The sequence below is a fragment of the Hylobates moloch genome, unplaced genomic scaffold, assembly GCF_009828535.3.
Source record: "Hylobates moloch isolate HMO894 unplaced genomic scaffold, HMol_V3 SCAFFOLD_9, whole genome shotgun sequence".
NCBI lineage: Eukaryota > Metazoa > Chordata > Mammalia > Primates > Hylobatidae > Hylobates > Hylobates moloch.
Window position 1 is genome coordinate 119093873 of NW_026652284.1, and position 18058 is coordinate 119111930.

Sequence of the window (18058 nt, forward strand, 5' to 3'; positions counted from 1 at the left end):
TATGTACTGTAACATCTAATAATTTCTGGTCTAAGAAAGGAGATACCAACCCTTCATTGGCATCAGTAAGGCAAAACAGCATTATTGTCTAGATGCAGGTGGAGGAACTTGCTAGAACCTGGTTTCTGATTCCTGGAGAAGGGGTAGAACCCCTGCCCAGACAAGTGCCTTCACTTACAGGAGCTCCGACACGTCCAGGAGGTCCGGGGAGTCCAGGTGGTCCTTGGGGCCCCTGCAGAAGAGCATTTACAGAGAAAAGTTTCAGGGATGGAAAAGAAAGGCAAGTGCAACCGCACAGCTCAGCCAGTCCCGTGTTTGGTGACAAGAGCTGCTAGCTCACCTCCCACCAAGTGCTGCCCATGCTGCTGGCACGGGCCTCGCCAGCAGACACTCCCTCGACCTCTGCTTCCCTTCCCTATTTAGAAGTCATGCCATCTGCTGCCTTGTGGAGCCCTGATTCACACCCAGATTCTCTTGACTTCAAGGAACAGCTAAAGGTGTGTGCCTATGAACCACCAGGAGGCCAGATGCTACTATTCCATTTCACTGTCCCTGTGCCCCTTGGCCTCCCCATGACCTGGGTCTGGATATGTTCACAGCTTCTGAAACATTACAACTGATTCCTGTGGCTCATCATTCACACTTTGCCATGGGCTCAGTACGACCTGGGCAAGTGCTGACAAAGAGCTCAGAAGTCTGCAGACCTGGAGGTGCCTCTGCTAACCAGACCATGAAGTGCTATTGCCTCTGAACAACTAGTTTGGAAATATCTATTAAAGTCTGCTAAAATAACAACGTGTATTCATTCAGCCAAGGGTATCCTAATTTTTAATCTATCCTACTGCAATAAAAATATAGTGGATAAGGAGAAACACACACATGCACACATGCATGCATATTCAGTGCTTCATTAATTTTAGTGGAAAACAAATGACATTAGTATAGTCCTTAGGACCATACACAGGGGAATGTTATATATTACAATACATCCATATGAATGTTATATATTACAATACGTCCATGTATGATTGGATACATCCAATACATCCAATTCTATGCATTGATTAAGAGAATGTGTGGGGCCCATCTGTATTTACATAGAAAGATGTCTCTCATCTCTTGTTAAACAACAAAGATAAATGACCAAGTGTGATATAAATAAATCTTTGTAGAAATTTAGGAAAATTCATTTATGTGTGTATATACACACGCAAATGTGCAAGCGGTTATATGAGAAGAGGAGGCAGGGAACCTATCTGAGCATCTCTTCTGCACCTAAAGCAATTGGCTTTGCACTGGGCCTTGTCCCCTGGGGGCATCAGGAGGGCCCAGCTCACAGCAACACTCACCCGCATGCCAACCTCACCCGGCAGCCCCGGCTCTCCCAGCTCTCCTGGCTCCCCCTGAACAAACAAAACAGCACAAAGTCATAGGCAGTGGGACACAGGCCCAGGTACACCGGAGCAGCCCACAGTCTCCCAGGGCCTCTGCTTCCTGCAGCTCAGAACACATCACAGAAACAAGGTAGCCACCAGTGAGCAGGGCCCATGCTCCCCTCAGATGCTATTTCTATAAGCAAAGAAGGGGACCTTCGCTGCGCACAGTACTTTTTTTTTTTCTCTAGAAACAGGGTCTGATTCTGTCTCCCAGACTGGAGTGCAGTGGCACAATCGTAGCTCACTCATTACAACCTCAAAATACTTGGCTCAAGTGATCCTCCTGCCTCAGCTTCCCAAGTAGCCTGGACTACAGGCACGCACCACTGCAGCAGGTTGTTTTATTTTTTGTAGAGACAGAGTCTCGCCTTGTTGCCTATGCTGGCCTTGAACTCCTAGCCTCAAGCGATCCTCCTGCCTCGGCCTCCCAAAGAGCTCGGATTATAGGTGTCAGCCACCATGCCGGGCCACACAGTATTAGCTCCACTCCTACTCACTCCTGTGGCTGGAAGTCAACAAAATTAACTTTGGAGAGAGCAGGGGGAAAGTGTAAAACCTGGCGCCACCCTGACGGTTGTCTGTCTTCATGGAAAGGATGTTGGCCACCAACAGTGGGAGTGAGAAGAGAGTCTAGGGTCCACGGAACTCTCCTTTCTCCCTTATCTCCAGGGTCTTAGACCACCTGTCCCAAAGTGCTGCCAGCTGCGGACCTCAGCGTTGCTCACAAGCCAGGTTCCCTCTCTGAGACCCGATTATGTGTGGCTGGACGTGGCGAAAGGATCAGAGAGGTGAAGAACACAGAACTAATGTCCACTTGGATTCTTGATGGAGAGGAGACTGACCCACCAGAGCTGAGATCACTCTGAGCTTGGGTTGCTGGAGGGTGTTGCAGCTCAGAGGCAGGTGAGATGAAGAGGTGGGGTTTGGGGTAATGATCAGAGGAAAGCTGGCTTGCCACATAGGCTGTGGGGTGTTGCTTGGGACTCACTCTGACTCCTCCAGCTACAGACTGGGGTCTTAAGCAAATCCATTGCCTCGCTGGGGCTAGTTCCAAGTCTAGGCATGGGGGATAACAAGGCTGCCTTGCAGAACTACTTGTTAACTAAATGAAAAACCATTTCCAAGGACAGGCAGGCGATACCCGGGGGGCAAAGCTGCTGCTGGTCTTGTCACAGCTATTAGGTTGAGCTCCTGGTATCTGGGAGGATCCTGATACAAATAAGTCCCTACTCAAGCCTGGCCCTGGCAACGCCACCCCACTTGAGGACACGGGGTTCTGACCAGGAGGTCACCAGCCCAGTACTTGTGAGCCAGGGCAGGCGGAACAGAACTTACTCTCATGCCTTTACTGCCGTCTCTCCCAGGGGGGCCGGGCAGGCCCAGGGAACCCTAGAGCCAAAAAAAGAGAATAGCAATTAGTAAAGAATAACTGAGACAGGCTCTCAGAATGCCAGTGCAGTGGAGAACGTGCCAGGAAGGGAAGGAAATTGTGGCCAAGACTGCTACTCAAAAATTGATCCACAAGCCTGCAGCACAGGCGTCACTTGGGAGAGTATAAAATGCAGATTCCCAGGTTTCACGTCAGATCTACATCAGGGTCCATGTTATAGCCACATACCCAGAAGATCTGTATGCACCTGCTGTGGGAGTAAGCAGCTCTGGTCCACAGCCCTTCACTAGCTGGAGGTGTGGCCCTTCCTCGCCCTGGGCTTGGTGTCATATGTGTAAAGTAGAGGATTGGGCTGCAGCAGGGATCTCGGCATCATAGACATCTGACTGGATGAGCCTTTGCTATGGGACTGAGCCGTGCACTGTAGGATGCTCGGCTGCATCCCTAGATACCAGCAGCACCCTCCAGGGGTGACAACAAAAAATGTCTTCAGATATTGCCAAACGCCTCCTGGTTGGGAACAACTGGGCTAGAAAAGGTATTCAACTTGTTTTAATTTTAGCTGGGACAAACTTCTTTCTAAGGAATCTCATGCAGACACACGACATGAATAAACACGGAGCAGTTGTGGGAAGTCGGGGGCTAGACCAGCTCCTCACCCCACTTTCTATTCCACACACTTCCCAGAGAAGGCTGGGGCAGGAATTTAGAAACAGGTAACTCCAGCACCTCGAAGTTCCCGCCCAGCTCCAACACCACTTGGTGTCAGTCAAAGGGTCCTGCCTGAGACCTCCCCGCCCCGCTCCCAGCTCTCCATCAGTGTCTGTGTGGCACTGAGCAAGGCTGCGCCTCTCTCTGGGCTGTTTCCATCTATACAGTGCGGGTGCTGGGTATTCAATGAAAAAAACGAACAGATGAATCTCTATGTAAAGTTTATAAAACACTATGGGCCAAAGTGTATTTCTACATACATCATCTGATTTACTCATCATAATCCTATGAGATATGTATTATTTTCTCAAAGCATATCAGATATATTTCTAGATTTTATCTTCAAACATGCATGCATACACATGCTTTTAAAATTTCTATGAAGTGCCTTCCATGGCCTCAACATTCTATCTAATATAAGTCAGTGTGATATTGAAGAGAAAGACTGACAGACAAATGTCTCTGGCCATGGCATGAGACAGACATAAGTCCATCTCAGCTCTAGACCTTCCTGGCTGTGAGACCCTTTTTTTTGAGACGTGGTCTTGTTCTTTCACTCAAACTGGAGTACAGTGACATAATCATGGCTCATGCAGCCTTGACCTCCTCGGCTCAAGTGATCCTCCCACCTCAGCCTCCCGTGTAGCTCAGACTACATGCACACATCACCACATCTGGCGAATTTTTGTATTTTTTCTATAGACAGGGTTTCACAATGTTGCCCAGGCAGGCCTCGAACTCCTGAGCTCAGGCAATCCACCTCCTTGGCCTCCCAAAGTGCTGGAATTACAGGAGTAATTCCAAGTCTAGGCATGGGGGATATGGTGGTGGCAGGCACCTATAATCCCAGCTACTTGGGAGGCTGAGGCAGGAGAATCGCTTGAACCGGGGAGGCGAAGGTTGCAGGTGCCAGGCCCTGGCTGTGAGACCTTAAACACACCCTGGAAGGCTCAGAGTCCCACTGGCCTCAGGTGTGAAGTGTGGATATTGCTACCAGCAGCAGGATGGCTGCAAGGTGAGGCAAGGTTTGGTAAATGAAAGTGCGCACACTCTGCTGTGGGGACAGAATTGGGCTTCCTGGTACTGTTCGTTCTCCCAGTGACCCAGGCCCACGATGACAGAGGGATCAATGCAAGCACCCCACCAGCGCACCTGTGGCCTGGGAAAGAACACCTTCACCAGCTGCTGTGTGCACCATAAGCCTCTGGGGATGGCCACACAGATTTGCTCTGCTGCCCTTACCTGACACAATTCCACAGCAGAGACAAAGGGACTGCAAAGACACAACATTGACTGGCTTGTAAGTTGCTTGTGGTTCTCAGGCTTGGGACCAGCAGAGTCTAGTCCTGGGCCCTGAGGGGTAGTAGCTTCATGTGGGTGGGGACTGGCAGAGGGGATGCCTCCAGCAAGGAAGCCTAGCAAGCAGTCATTCATGGAAAGGGCAGGCTGAACACCATTCCTCCGACCCTCGCGTAGAGGAGGGTGGGTACCTTGGGGCAAATTCCTTACTCTCTGAATCTCAGTTTAATTTTCTATAAAATGGGGACAATCATGGTATATTAGGGTTTTCTAGAGGGACAGAACTAATGGAAAAATATATATATATATATACATTTTTTTCAAAGGGGGAGTTTATTAACTAACAAGATCACAAGGTCCCACAATAGGCCGTCTGCAGGCTGAGGAGCAAGGAGAGCCAGTCCAAGTTCCAAAACTGAGGAACCTGGAGTTCAACGTTCCAGGGCAGGGAGCATCCAGCATGGGAGAGAGATGGAGGCTAGGAGGCTGGGCCAGTCTCTCCTTCCACATTTTTCTGCCTGCTTATATTCTAGCTGTGCTGGCAGCTGATTAGATGGTGCTCACCTAGATTAAGGATGGGTCTGCCTTTCTCAGCCCAGTGACTCAAAAGTTAATCTCTTTTGGCAACACCCTCACAGACACGCCCAGGATCAATACTTTATATCCTTCAATCCAATCAAGTTGATGGCATTAACCATCACACATGGCCACTGTGAAAAGTTGTCATAAGTATTAAAATCCTCCCAGGTGCTTCCCAGAGCATTTCCAAAGGAAATGGGGATTCTTTGATCAAACAACTCTGTGGAAAAAAATGCAGAGTTAAACCAAGTGAAGCAAGTTCCTCTACAGTGGGTTTTCTTGAACGCTTACTCATGCCCTTATTGATGATTCTCTATAAGGCCCTGGCCTACCAGACCCTTTTCAAGGGCATGGAAGGACCTGCTGTGGCTCAGAGCCCAGAGCCCATGTAGGGAGAGGGACTGCTGCTTCTCAGAGTCTCATCTAGGGTAAAACTGGGTCCAAGACAAAATGAACACGGGCTATTTATTCTTAAACTTGTGATGGAGACCAGGCTGCCATTGCTTTCATTTCAGCAGAGGGTTTGAAGATGTTAGTTAGATAATCAACCTTATTTCTAGGGTTAAAAGAGGAAATACTGGGACAGTCTCAGATTGGCAAGTGTTGTATTTAGGGGTGATTTTTGGAAGGCGGGAGACATGCTAATTCCAGGATACCTGTCCATCCTTGGCTGGATACAAAGGGGCAGGTGAGTGGTTTGGGAATATTTCATAAGAGAAAGGATTGTTCAATGGGAAGGATAGGGGATTTCTGTTGTCAGTTGTTTCTCGGGAAAAGTGGGGGCCAGTGGTTTACTTTTGTGGGTTAAACTATCACAAGCATCTTCCTTGGGGCATGCTGTCATGGCAGGTGCTTTCTCAGCCTCCAGTTACACATCAGCAAAATGAGGAGCCACCTCACCTCCCCTTGAGCCACTTCCCCATTTGGCGGTTCTGGAATTTAAATTTTAAAATCTGAGATTGAAAGAGATAACCGGTACAGGAGGTGGTGATTTCTACTCGATTAAACACACATGCATGTTTAATAATGGCAGAACCAACAGTCAGGGTAAAGTAATATTAATCACAGTGTATTAATGTGATAGTACAGATGTTGCTGAGGATAGTTTATCTATTATTACAAGGCGCCAGGCACTGAGCACTTTACATCCATCACTGCATTCAACACCTCCCCACAACAGTTCTATGAAAGAGACAGAATCATCATCTCCATTTCCGTGTTTATGAAACAAAAGCACAGACAGCTGATTAGCTCTAATCTAATCAGCTGATTAGAGCTGATTAGATTAGATTTAATCTGCCCAAAGTTACAATGCTTGTGGAAGAGCCAGACTCCAGGCCCTACAGTGTGCTTCCGAACATCTTCACAACACTTAATGGTGTCCGAACTCACATCAGTTCCCTGGTTGCGGGGCAGCCCTATAAGCTAAGTGTTGCTATCCTCACCCTACCTTCAGGCACACTAGGGCACAGGGCAGGTGCATGACTTTCTCATGGCTACCGGGGAGTCTACATGGCAGAGTGAGGCAGGTTGGGGTAGTTCACACTTTAGCATCCAGCCTTAGCTCTCCCTCTCCAGGGATCCTGCCCTTCCTCTTCAGCCTCCACCAGCCCTGCTCCCCTGGGAATACTGAAAGGAACACTCATTTGACTGCCTCAGAGGCGGAGAAGCTCTGCATGGAGCCAGGAGACGGTGGTGAGCAATACAGTGGGCTCAGCTCCCGACACAGCCTGTGTCTCCAAGGTCCATGCTCCAACCTCTACCTGCCTCCTGCACTAACCTGGGCAAATGGTGTGTCCATTTCCTGATGGCAGGGACACCAGTTCATGAGACACGTCCCTACAACCCTAGGAATCAATTATAGATTTTCCAATGCAGGAAGCATCACAAAAGGATGAGGACTTCCTCTGAGGGCATGCACTAGATAGTGCCTCCCTCCAGAATCAGGCCTCTGGGAATGACTCGCCTGAGATGTCGGTCACCCACTTACAATGGCAGGTCCTCGAATGACCAGTCTGTCTTCTGGCTCTGGTGGGTTGGGAAACCCTGCAGCTGAATGCAGAGGGAGGGACGTCTTGATGGGATGGGCTCCTGCCTCAGGAATAAAGGAGAGGGTAGCAGGACACCTTGGCCTCTCCTCCCAGCTGCCAGTTTTCTAGCCTTGTTGGTTCTTTCAAATAGATGCCCAGTAGATGTCTGTGTGAATTTTTCTCGTCCACAAGATGGGAGCTCTGTGAGATATGGAGCAGGACTTAATCACCTCTGCACTTCCAGTGCCTGGCTTGATGTAGTGTCCACACTGCCCTGTGTGCTTCAATTCTTTCTAGAGCCCTGTGGGCTTGTAAGGGAACGGAAGACTCTCCTACTTTAAAATTAGTCTTGTGTAAGCCCCAGAGACAAAGTGAACAGTGGGTGTGGTGGAGAGGTAATGGTCCTTAGAGCCAGTGAGCCACAGCTTCACACTGTCCACCTCCCACCCTCCCTGCCTCCCCATCACTAAGTACTGATGACTTTGGCCAAACTGTCGAAATGCCCTGAGTCTTGGTCTTCATCTGTAAATAGGCATCGTCAACCTAGCTTGAGAATTGGTCTTCCCAAGGACATGGAAAACTAGGCGTGTTGGTTTTAGATGGCTGAGGTAGTAGAAGAAAGTCCCTTCTGCTTTGTTCAGGGATGTGGCCACCCTTACTGTGTATTCTAAGAACAGAACTAGAGGTCTCTGTAGAAGTGAGTATGTTCTGAGTCAGAGATGGTAACATCTCTTTTTGAATGTTTTTTTACATGGTTAAGATAACCAAGTCAGCACGGCAAATACATAGATTTTAAGAAACGTCCACCTGCAACTCATCCTGAGATCCAAGCATTTTACTAGAATGATTCCTGTCCTATGAAAACTTTGCCCCAAGAGAAAGTCAACCTAACTCAAATATTTCATTAGTATTAATATTAGTATCACTGATTCTTAACATTACAAAACATCTTCACCATTTCCTTGTGACAGACCTTCCAAAATTCCCCAGCTGGACTCACCATCAGCTTCCCATAGCATCTTTGAAAAGAGAAAGTTAGGCCAGGCACAGTGGCTCACACTTGTAATCCCAACACTTTGGGAGGCCGAGGCGGGCGGATCATGAGGTCAGGAGTTCGAGACCATCTCGGCCAACACAGTGAAACCCCATCTCTACTAAAGATACAAAAATTAGCTGGAAGTGGTGGCAGTCACCTGTAATCCCAGCAAGATTGTTGAACCGGAAAAGTTGCATGACCGAGTCATCCATTGCACTCACCTGGTGGCAGATTAGAAAATCTCAAAAAAAGAAAGAAAGAAAGAAGAAGAAAAAAGAAGGAAAAGAGAAAGTTATAGTCTTGAGCTGCCTATTCATCTTCCACCACGAAAGTCATTTAACTTCTATGAGCCTCTCATCATTTCTAAAGTAGAGGTTTACAGGCTTTCAGATGAGAATTAAATGTGGACAGAATTTGCAGACTATGAAGTATTATTGAAATGTGAGCTCTTCCATTGTATCTCTTGACAACTAAGAATACTCATCCAAGTGCATGGGACGGGTCAGGGAGAGGAGTGGGGAAAAGACTAGAGGTTGCCCCCAAATTGGTAACGTCAGGCATAGAAAGATCTTTAAAAGAATATGTAAAGCTAAGGATCCACAATAAAGCACAGAAGAAAAAAGGAAAAGAAAGGAAAGGGCAGGAAGTAAGCAAAGATGAGAGAGAAAGAGAAGGAAAAAAAAAAGCCTAGGCTGGGAGGAGAGGGTCTGATCTTCATGAGGCCTCTGTCTCATGTTAGCAGAGCAGAACAGACTCATTCCCCTCCTATGTCTCAGCTCCTTCACCTGGAAGGGAGATGACACAAGAAGGAGGAGTACCTCTGGCTCAAGATGGCTGGTAAGAGGCCTTGAGAAAATACTTGGGAAATGCTTCGTATACAGAGAAATTCAAAACAAGCATCAGATACTATTATTTTGGGTAAACTACCCAAGCCTCTATTTTCCATCTATAAAAAGAAAATCAACACTCAGGGTATAAGAGAATGACAATGGATGAGACCCACTGCAGAAGACAACCAAGGCTCAGAGAAGAGGGGCTTCCCTGTGTTCACAACGGCTGTTGTGACTCAAAATCAGGGCTTGGCTCCAAGTCCAGGCTCTGACCTGTCTTCCACCCCTGCCTCTCCCTCCACCACATACAAACTCACTTCCTCCATGATCTCATTTGGAGGCATATGGGGGGACAACCACCTAGCAGGAAATTATCCATCTCCCCACACCCACTTGTCAGCATCCAGAGCCCCAGGGATCATCCTGTTACCTCATCAAGTAAGATACAGAGAAAGGACAGAACAAATATTTCTGCTGCTCTTTTGGCTAATTAAATATCAGGCCTTATTTCTAAATGTTAACAAAAAGATCGTTGCCTTGCAGGAGGTGCTGTTACTAATATTCTTCATCCATTTGGTAGGCCCTTTAGTGGGGTCTTAGGAATATGCTGGGCAGTGGTTCTGAAAGCATGGTCACGGGCCAGCTGCATCAACCTCACCTGGGGTTGTGTTAGAAAGGCAACTTCTCGGGCCCCACCTCAGACATATTAAATCAGACATTCTGGGAGTGGGGTCCAGCCTGTTGGCTTAAGAAGTCCTCCAGGTAATTTGGATGTTGTCTCAAGCGTGAGAACCATTTGTCAGCACAGACAAATGCAGGCTGTGAAGTCTGAAAACATGAACTCAAATCCTGGCTCATCCCCATGAAGAGGTAAAGTCACCTGTGCTTGGTCCCAGGTGAATGTTCATTTTATAGTGAATAGCCTGTAAAACAAGGACGGCAATATTTACCATGAAAGTTAAACTAAATAGCACATGCATGAATCCAACAGATAGCAACTTCTTGTAAATACGAGGTACTATCATGATTCTTAGATGATCTATGAATTATTTTAGGTGAATTTGAAGAAAGGGAAGGTTCTTTATGTTGGCCTCCTGGAACATGCTTTCTAATAACACTCTCTAGGCTTCCCGAGGTTTTAGGAGTTACAGAAGTCCTCCTCAGTGGGGAGGCTGAAGAGCTCTGACATTTTGCAGCTGCTGGTCGCCTCTGGGAATAAGACCTCATTAATGCTGAGAGCGCAGAAGACATCATTTGGTTTATAAAAAAAATGGAACACTATGCTGGTGTAATGGTAATTATGTTTAACGTTTATGAGCACTTTTTACAAACATAAGTCATCCATTTTCATTAGCTCACTTAATCCTCACAGAAACCCTCCGAGGCAAGTACTATTATAGTTGTTAATTTATGCATGAGGAAAGCAAAGGTTACCGGGCTAAGTAACTGACCCACTGTTACACAGGCTGCTAAGTGACCCAGCCAAGGTCTAGATCCAGCCAGTCTGTGACCGGGGTCTGCACCCTGAGCTTTCCCTGCCCTCCCAGTTCAGGAGTCCAGCATTTACCCTTCCCATAAGTGCTCTCACCCTCTTGTACGAAGCCCTTGGTTTTGTGACTGGTCCATTAGACTTGGCAAGCACCTGAGTGTCAGATGGAGCTAGAGGAGAAATGCAGATTCCTATCCCAGCTCTGTCTGAGGCCCTGAAGTGCTGTGAACTTCAGAACTTCCCCAATGTGTCCTTCAGCACCATGGACAGGGCCTGCAGCACCTCTGTTTATTCTAACTCTGGGCATTTTGCCCCTAACCTACAAGGCTATTTGAGGGCACATAAGCAGCTAAACTAATTTCCCCTTAAACCCTTTAATTATTGTAAAAATAGAAGGCACTCAACCACAGTTATCCAACTCGATAACCATGAATAATGCACATTAATGCACAGGCTAAGAATAGGAGATGGGGGTGCTGATTAAGCCAGCCATGAACAAAGAGAAAAGGACCCAGAGCTAGAGGCAAATGGCGTCAATATATCTATATCTTAGAAGTTTCACAAATATAAAGACAAATGTATAATTTATATTTTCTGGTTCAGAGGCTCTATAATGCAGTCTTTATGTAAAGTAAGCTGATTCCTATAAGGTTTTTGAGGGTCAATGATTCCCAGATGTCAGCATCACATTGAAGAAGGGGCAGGGAACTGACGTTGACCAATGCCGTGGTCAAAAGTGGGGGATCCCCACTCTTGTGTCTTGTGTCAGACAGACGCAGGCTTGGCCCCACTTACTAACCAGCTCTGTGACCTTGGCCATGGCCCGCCCTTCTTAAAGGGACTCTCAGAGGCTGAAGCTCATAAACTGAATAGCCTGGAACATTAAGAGGTCAATAAAAGACTGATGTCATGATTCTTCCCAGTACATGGCACTTCCTTTTCAAAGTCACTATACCATTCCAGATAAAATCACCAGTGCTGGCCAACAAATTCTGCATGGCTGCTATTGCTAAAACATGCTCATCTTACGCCTTCAGGGAGAACTTAAAAAAGTGTGTGTGCCATCCCTCATTATGCCAAATATTTCATCAGTGGCAGAAACCCCTTGTCTTTTGGGGCTACCATATACTGGGTAGCTTGTAAACTACAGAAATTTATTTCTCACTGTTCCAGAGGCTGGAAAAGTCCAAGATCAAGGTGCCATCAGATTTGGTGTCAGGTGAAGGCTTGCTTTTTGGTTCATAGATGGCTGTCTTTTCACGGTAACCTCACATGGTGGAAAGGACAAATGGGCTCTCCGGGATCTCTTTTATAAGGGCCAATCCAGTCATTCATAAAGGCTCCACCCTCATGACCCAAGGCTCCCAATACCATCACCTTGGGGGTTAGGATTTCAACATATGAATTTGGGGAGCACACACTTTCAGACCATGGTTCCCCTGATATATAGAATTGTCTTGTGATTTCCAGAGAACTTTCTTGGTCACCACTCTGGGAGAGAGGCTCCGGGAAGAAAATCCACATGTCGCGGAGCTCCCTCTTCATTCCTCCTCCCCCTCTGCAGTCCAATTCTACCTCCAAGCAATCTTCTTATAACTTCAGTTAAAGCCTGCCTTTGAAAAACATTGAAGAAAGAACCTGGTTCCAGTGAGAAGAACCCATTATTTAACACTGTGGACAGCACAAGGTGTCTGTCATGTTGGGATAAGGGAAGACCTGACTTCTCTGTGACTGCAGACCTGACTGTCACCCAAAGGGCCCCCACCCAATGAGAAGAAGGACTGAGTGGAACATACCTTCTTTCCAATGGCTGTGCCCTATCAGTCATCTAGTGGTCAGAGTGATTTTTTTTAAAACACCCTACGTCCCTACCTTCCTATTTACTCTTAAGAGTTAATCATTCTCCAAAGCTCACACCCCCATTTGCTGGCCCTGCCTAGCCCCCCAGCACCATGCTTGGTCCTCAGCTAGTACTTGCTATGATTTCAAGCAAGCCAGAGCTCATTATAAACTATTTTGTCCTCCTATATCCTTTTACAGTGAAATCAATCCCATGAATGTGTGGGCATGTTTTTCTAAGCCTCAGTGCCCTTTTCCATGAAATGGGCATAATGATAACGATATCTTTCACCCGCAATCTATGGAAGGGACAAATAGGACAATGCCCATAGAAATGCCTTGCCTGATGCTGGGCACTTTGATGGTGACTGAATTAGAAGCACCCCTAAGATTTCAGCAGGCCAAGGGGGATGCTGGGCGTGCAATGAGGAAGAATCAATGACATGGAGGCAGAGATATCCTGAGCATGACCATGGAAAGATAAACCTAGAATCAGTGGGAGACAAATACTAGGGAAGGGTCCCGTGGGCCACATCATGTCCAGCAGGATGTGCACACCAAGCACATTGGACTCCGTCTGCCAAGTGACACAGAACAGCGTAACTCCAGTGCCAATTTAAGGTCAATTGTAAACTTATGAGCGCTTGCATGTTTCAAATGGGACAGTGTATGTAAACCAAATAAAGACATCTGGAGCAGAGGAATTTTCAGGGACCTTGACCTTTCCTCCATTTGGTAATTAGCATCTTATTTGTTTAGCAAACCACCCCACAAAGACCCTTCCGTGCCGTGACTTCAGAACTCTCAGGTGGATTTCCTGCACACTTGGCATCCTCTTCAGAATGTGGAGCCAAGGCTCTGAGAAGGCTGCATCCCAGGAAGATGGAAGAACCTGGACTACCTGTCTGGCTCAGAGACTCACCTTTCACCATGTTCATCCTTTGTCAGGTTTATGGTGCCAGTAAAATTGAAGAAAACCATAAAAGACAATGAACTGATGTTTTCGTGACCCAAAATTCTATCTACTGCTGAGTCAACGAGCCCAATAAAATTTAGCTGAGTTTCTTATATTTGCTTGCTGATTTTTTTTTCTGGTGCACCATACTGTGAAATCTGAGCAGAAAATCCATATGAGGTTTTATTTATTGCCATATGGATTTCTGTGAAAATGCTTAAGACATGACTTTTTGGTGGTGCTTGTTATTGTATTTTCCCCCTCTACCAAATGCTGAGTCCCTAGTTGCTGACCCAAGCATGGCTTTGTGGGACACTTTGCCCCCATTTCATTCCTGGTGGGTGTCAGGGCCCCTGACTATCTGTAAGATGTGGTCCAGGCTACATCAGGTCCATCCTGTCCACTCCAAGAAAGTTGGATCTCTTCAGGACCCAACACTGTCCCACCTCTAGGCCCTTGTCTAGGCAAATCCCTGCCTGAAAGGCCACCATCAAATTCCCAACCCAACTCCACCTGCAATATTAATAATAGCTACTGTTCATGAAGAAAGCTAAGACCGGCTGGGCGCGGTGGCTCACCCTTGTAATCCCAGCACTTCGGGAGGCCAAGGCGGGCGGATCACGAGGTCAGAGGAGGCCGAGGCGGGCGGATCACGAGGTCAGGAGATCGAGACCATGGTGAAACCCCGTCTCTACTAAAAATACAAAAAATTAGCCGGGCATGGTGGCAGGCACCTGTAGGCCCAGCTACTCAGAGAGGCTGAGGCAGAAGAACGGCGTGAACCCGGGAGGCGGAGTTTGCAGTGAGCCGAGATTGCACCACTGCACTCCAGCCTGGGCGACAGAGCGAGACTCCGTCTCGAAAAAAAAAAAAAGAAAAAAGAAAGCTAAGACCACTGGCAGGAAATGCATTGCCTCACGGCTCTGAGACACTGGAGATCTGCCTCAGGTGAGCCTGCTCTCTACTCAGCAACCGATCTGTCTCAGGGTCACCTTCACCTTCTTTGAACTGGCTCCTTTCATGGTAGCAACATGGCTATGGGAATTTCAAGGCTCTCATGCTTATATCCTTGGGCCCAGGGAGAAAAGAGCATCTGTCCTTGTCCTTCTAAGTGAAAGTACTGAGTCCGTTCTAACGGAACTAACCAGGAGAATGTGCCTGAACTGATCCTCATGCTTGGAGAATGACTCAGACCTGATTCTTGCTCAGTCTTTCTGAAGTTGCTTCATTTACCAGGTCCCTTGCTATCTCTTCCTGTGGATAAACTCGCCAACCCCTCACATCAGCTAATGAGAGTGTGCTGTTGTTACTGTTATATTCAGTGTATGGGCCAAGGTCACTCACCTTCTCTAAGCCTCAGTTTCCTTAGCTGCCAAAGAACAGTGATTCTATCAGCTCTGCAGCTTCCCTTCATTTTAGTAACCATCAGTGATTGTGTTTCCTGGGCACATACTAACTGTGTGACCTTGTGCAGGTCACTTGACCTCAGTGCCATGTTCTCCTCATCCTTGAAATGGGCACAGCATTGCCTTCCCTGAAATATTGTCTTAATGATGGGAGAGTAGGTATGAAATACCCTTAACAGGATGCCTGGTACATGCAGAAGCCAATGCACATTGCCGCAGTGGTTAATTACAATTCCAAATATATGTATTAAAAAAAAACACAGCCAGAATAAGAGTATTACCATCCCTGGACCCATCGAGCTCTGGTCTACCCAATACCCCCAAACTCAATCCAACCTATGCATCAATTACTTTGGAGACAACAGTCAGCTAAGAAGCCAGTTTGTTAAGCCCAGTCTCAATGCATGAGTCACAAGTGGCCTTCTACCCTCTCTAGATGCTATCAATCCCCTTGGCCCACTCTGGTCTCCTCATTTCTGGAGGAGAAGTAGAGACTTCAAGTTACAGAAAAGAGCCCTAGGGGGCAAAGGCTGGGGGTGGGCTGATTTCCTAATCTCAGAGCTGCTGCCTGAAAAGGACTTCATGCATCAGCTCATCCCACCTCCTCCATTGTACAGAGGAGGAAGCAGAGTCCCAGAGAGGGAAATGACTCACTCCAAATCACACAGCTAATATGTGGCGGAATCTAGACTCAGACTTTGCTAAAAATATCAACTGCAGGAAAATGTCAACCGAGGACAGAGCCAGAAGTGCCAGCGTCCATTCAGCTGCCTGTCTCTCCTGCCAACATCGAAGATGTGAGGAGGTCTCCATGGCCACAGCTATGCCCTCGCAGCATCAGACCCTTGAATGTGATGCTGCAGGTAGGACTCCTGGCACCAGAAGGTGCCTTCAGGTGTGAGGAGAACAGGCATCCAAGGCTGCCCGCTGTGAGCTCACCCCAGAGCCAATGAGGCAGAGATGCCCTGCAGCCCAAAGGGAGGAAGGAGGCTTCCAGTCCCTGCCTGGTGACAGGAACACACGTGAAGGACACGTTAGTTGAGAGGAAAGGCTGGTCCCAGAGGAACATGGGAAGGAGGTCACAGAGCTGCACGGTATTGCCTGGCAGACACCACCCAGACTGAGTGTTCTGACCTCCAGACCCCGGCAGTCCCGGACCCTGATTTGGAGGAATACCCGGGTGCCCTCTTCATACCCTGTGCTCGGCCTCTGCCCACTGGAACCGAGCATGCAAACAACAATGAAAGTAGCTGCTAGGCTGGGCACGGTGGCTCACGCCTGTAATCTCAACACTTTGGGAGGCCAAGGCAGGCGGATCACCTGAGGTCAAGAGCTCGAGACCATCCTGGCCAATATGGTGAAACTCTGTCTCTACTAAAAATACAAAAATTAGCTGAGCATGGTGGTGCACGCCCGTAGTCCCAGCTACTCAGGAGGCTGAGGCAGGAGAATCACTTGAACCCAGGAGGCAGAGGTTGCAGTGAGCCAAGATCGTGCCATTGCACTCTATCCTGGTGACAGAGTGAGACTTCATCTCAAAAAAAAAAAAAAAAAAAAAAGGAGCTGCTGAACATGTTGGTGGGAACACAGATGGTCTCACCACTGTGGAAAACAGTATGGTGGCTCCTCAAAAGAAAGATTTAAAATAGAACTACTGTATGATCTAGCAATTCTGCTTCTGAATATTTATTCAAAAGAGTTAGAATCAGGATCTCACAGAGATACTCATGTTCCCATGTTCACAGCAGCATAATTCGTGATAGCCACGATATGGAAACAACTTAGATGTCCATCAGTGGATGGATGGAAAAAGAAAACATGGTATACTGAATTGCTAGATCATACAGTAGCTCTATTTTTAACACCCAACAGAATGCTATTCAGCCTTTAAAAAGAAGGAAATTCTGTCATTTTTGACAACATGAATGAATCTGGAGGACATTATGCTAACTGAAATAAGCCAGATGCAGGAAGACAAATACTACATAATTCCACATATGAAGTACCTAAAATAGTCAAATTCCTAGAATTAAAGAGTAGAAAAGCAGCTTCCAGGGGTTGGGGGAGAGGAAATGGGGAGATGCCAATTAATGGGCAAAAAATCTCAGTTAAGCAAAATGAATGCATTCTAGGGATCTGCTGCACCACACCGTGCCTATGGTCAACAGTACTATACTGCACACTTTAAAGTTTGTTAGGAGGGTAGATCTAATGTTGTGTCCTTACCACAATTAAATGAAACTCATTAAAAAAAAACAACGTAAAACAAGAAAGTAGCTGCTGAATTTGAGCATCTAGGTTCCCGGTGCTGTGCTTTTAAATCACAGAGAAGTCAGGAAAGCTGCAGGAGATTTTTAGGTCAGGAGATGGAGGCTCAAAATTGATGGCAGAGCCAGAGAGTGGTGGAATGGAGACATGAACTACATCTGCCTGGTTGTACCACTTAAGTTATGCTGTGTGTTGCGCTACACTCAAACTGCTTTTCATTCTTGTGAGGTAGTCAATTTACACGTGTGCCTATGCTTTTAATGGAGGAGCTCATTGTGAAATAAAGAATGACACAAAGAAATGTGAAGGAGAAAATAAATATCCTCATAACTTTTTCACCCACAGACAGCCAGTGGTTAATAATAGGGATTTGTCTCTATCATTAATTTCTCTCTGTCTCTCCTCTCTCTCTTTCAGACACACACACACACACACACACACACACACACACACAGAGTTGGTGTCATATCATATATACATTTTGCAACATGCTTTAAAAATGAACAGAATATTGACTGGATTTTCTAGGTCATTAGTTCTTCTCCTAAATGTCATTTTGCATCATCAAATACTGTTGCATTATTGAGGTATACCATAATGTATTTTGCCCACTACACAGCATTGTGTCATTTCTAGTCTCACTTATAAATTACACATGGATATGTACTTGTGCGTATCCCTGATTTATCTCCTTAGAGGAGAGCTGGATGTGTAAGAATGCCTACAGGGAGAGAATGAGCTGTCCACATGAAAGCTGTTTCCACTGTAAGTTAATGGAGTGTTACATGTG

The 18058-nt window shown here is 46.8% G+C and overlaps 1 protein-coding gene across 1 annotated transcript in view; it reads right to left on the reverse strand.

Moving 5' to 3' along the window:
• Positions 1-18058, reverse strand: part of COL22A1 (collagen type XXII alpha 1 chain) — a 297857-nt gene that overhangs the window by 160234 nt on the left and 119565 nt on the right. The window contains exons 13-15 of the mRNA XM_032760938.2: positions 2772-2825; positions 1350-1403; positions 179-232 (exon numbers count right to left, since the gene is read on the reverse strand). Coding sequence (XP_032616829.1) covers positions 179-232; positions 1350-1403; positions 2772-2825 — 162 coding nt within the window. The remainder of the gene's footprint in view (positions 1-178; positions 233-1349; positions 1404-2771; positions 2826-18058) is intronic.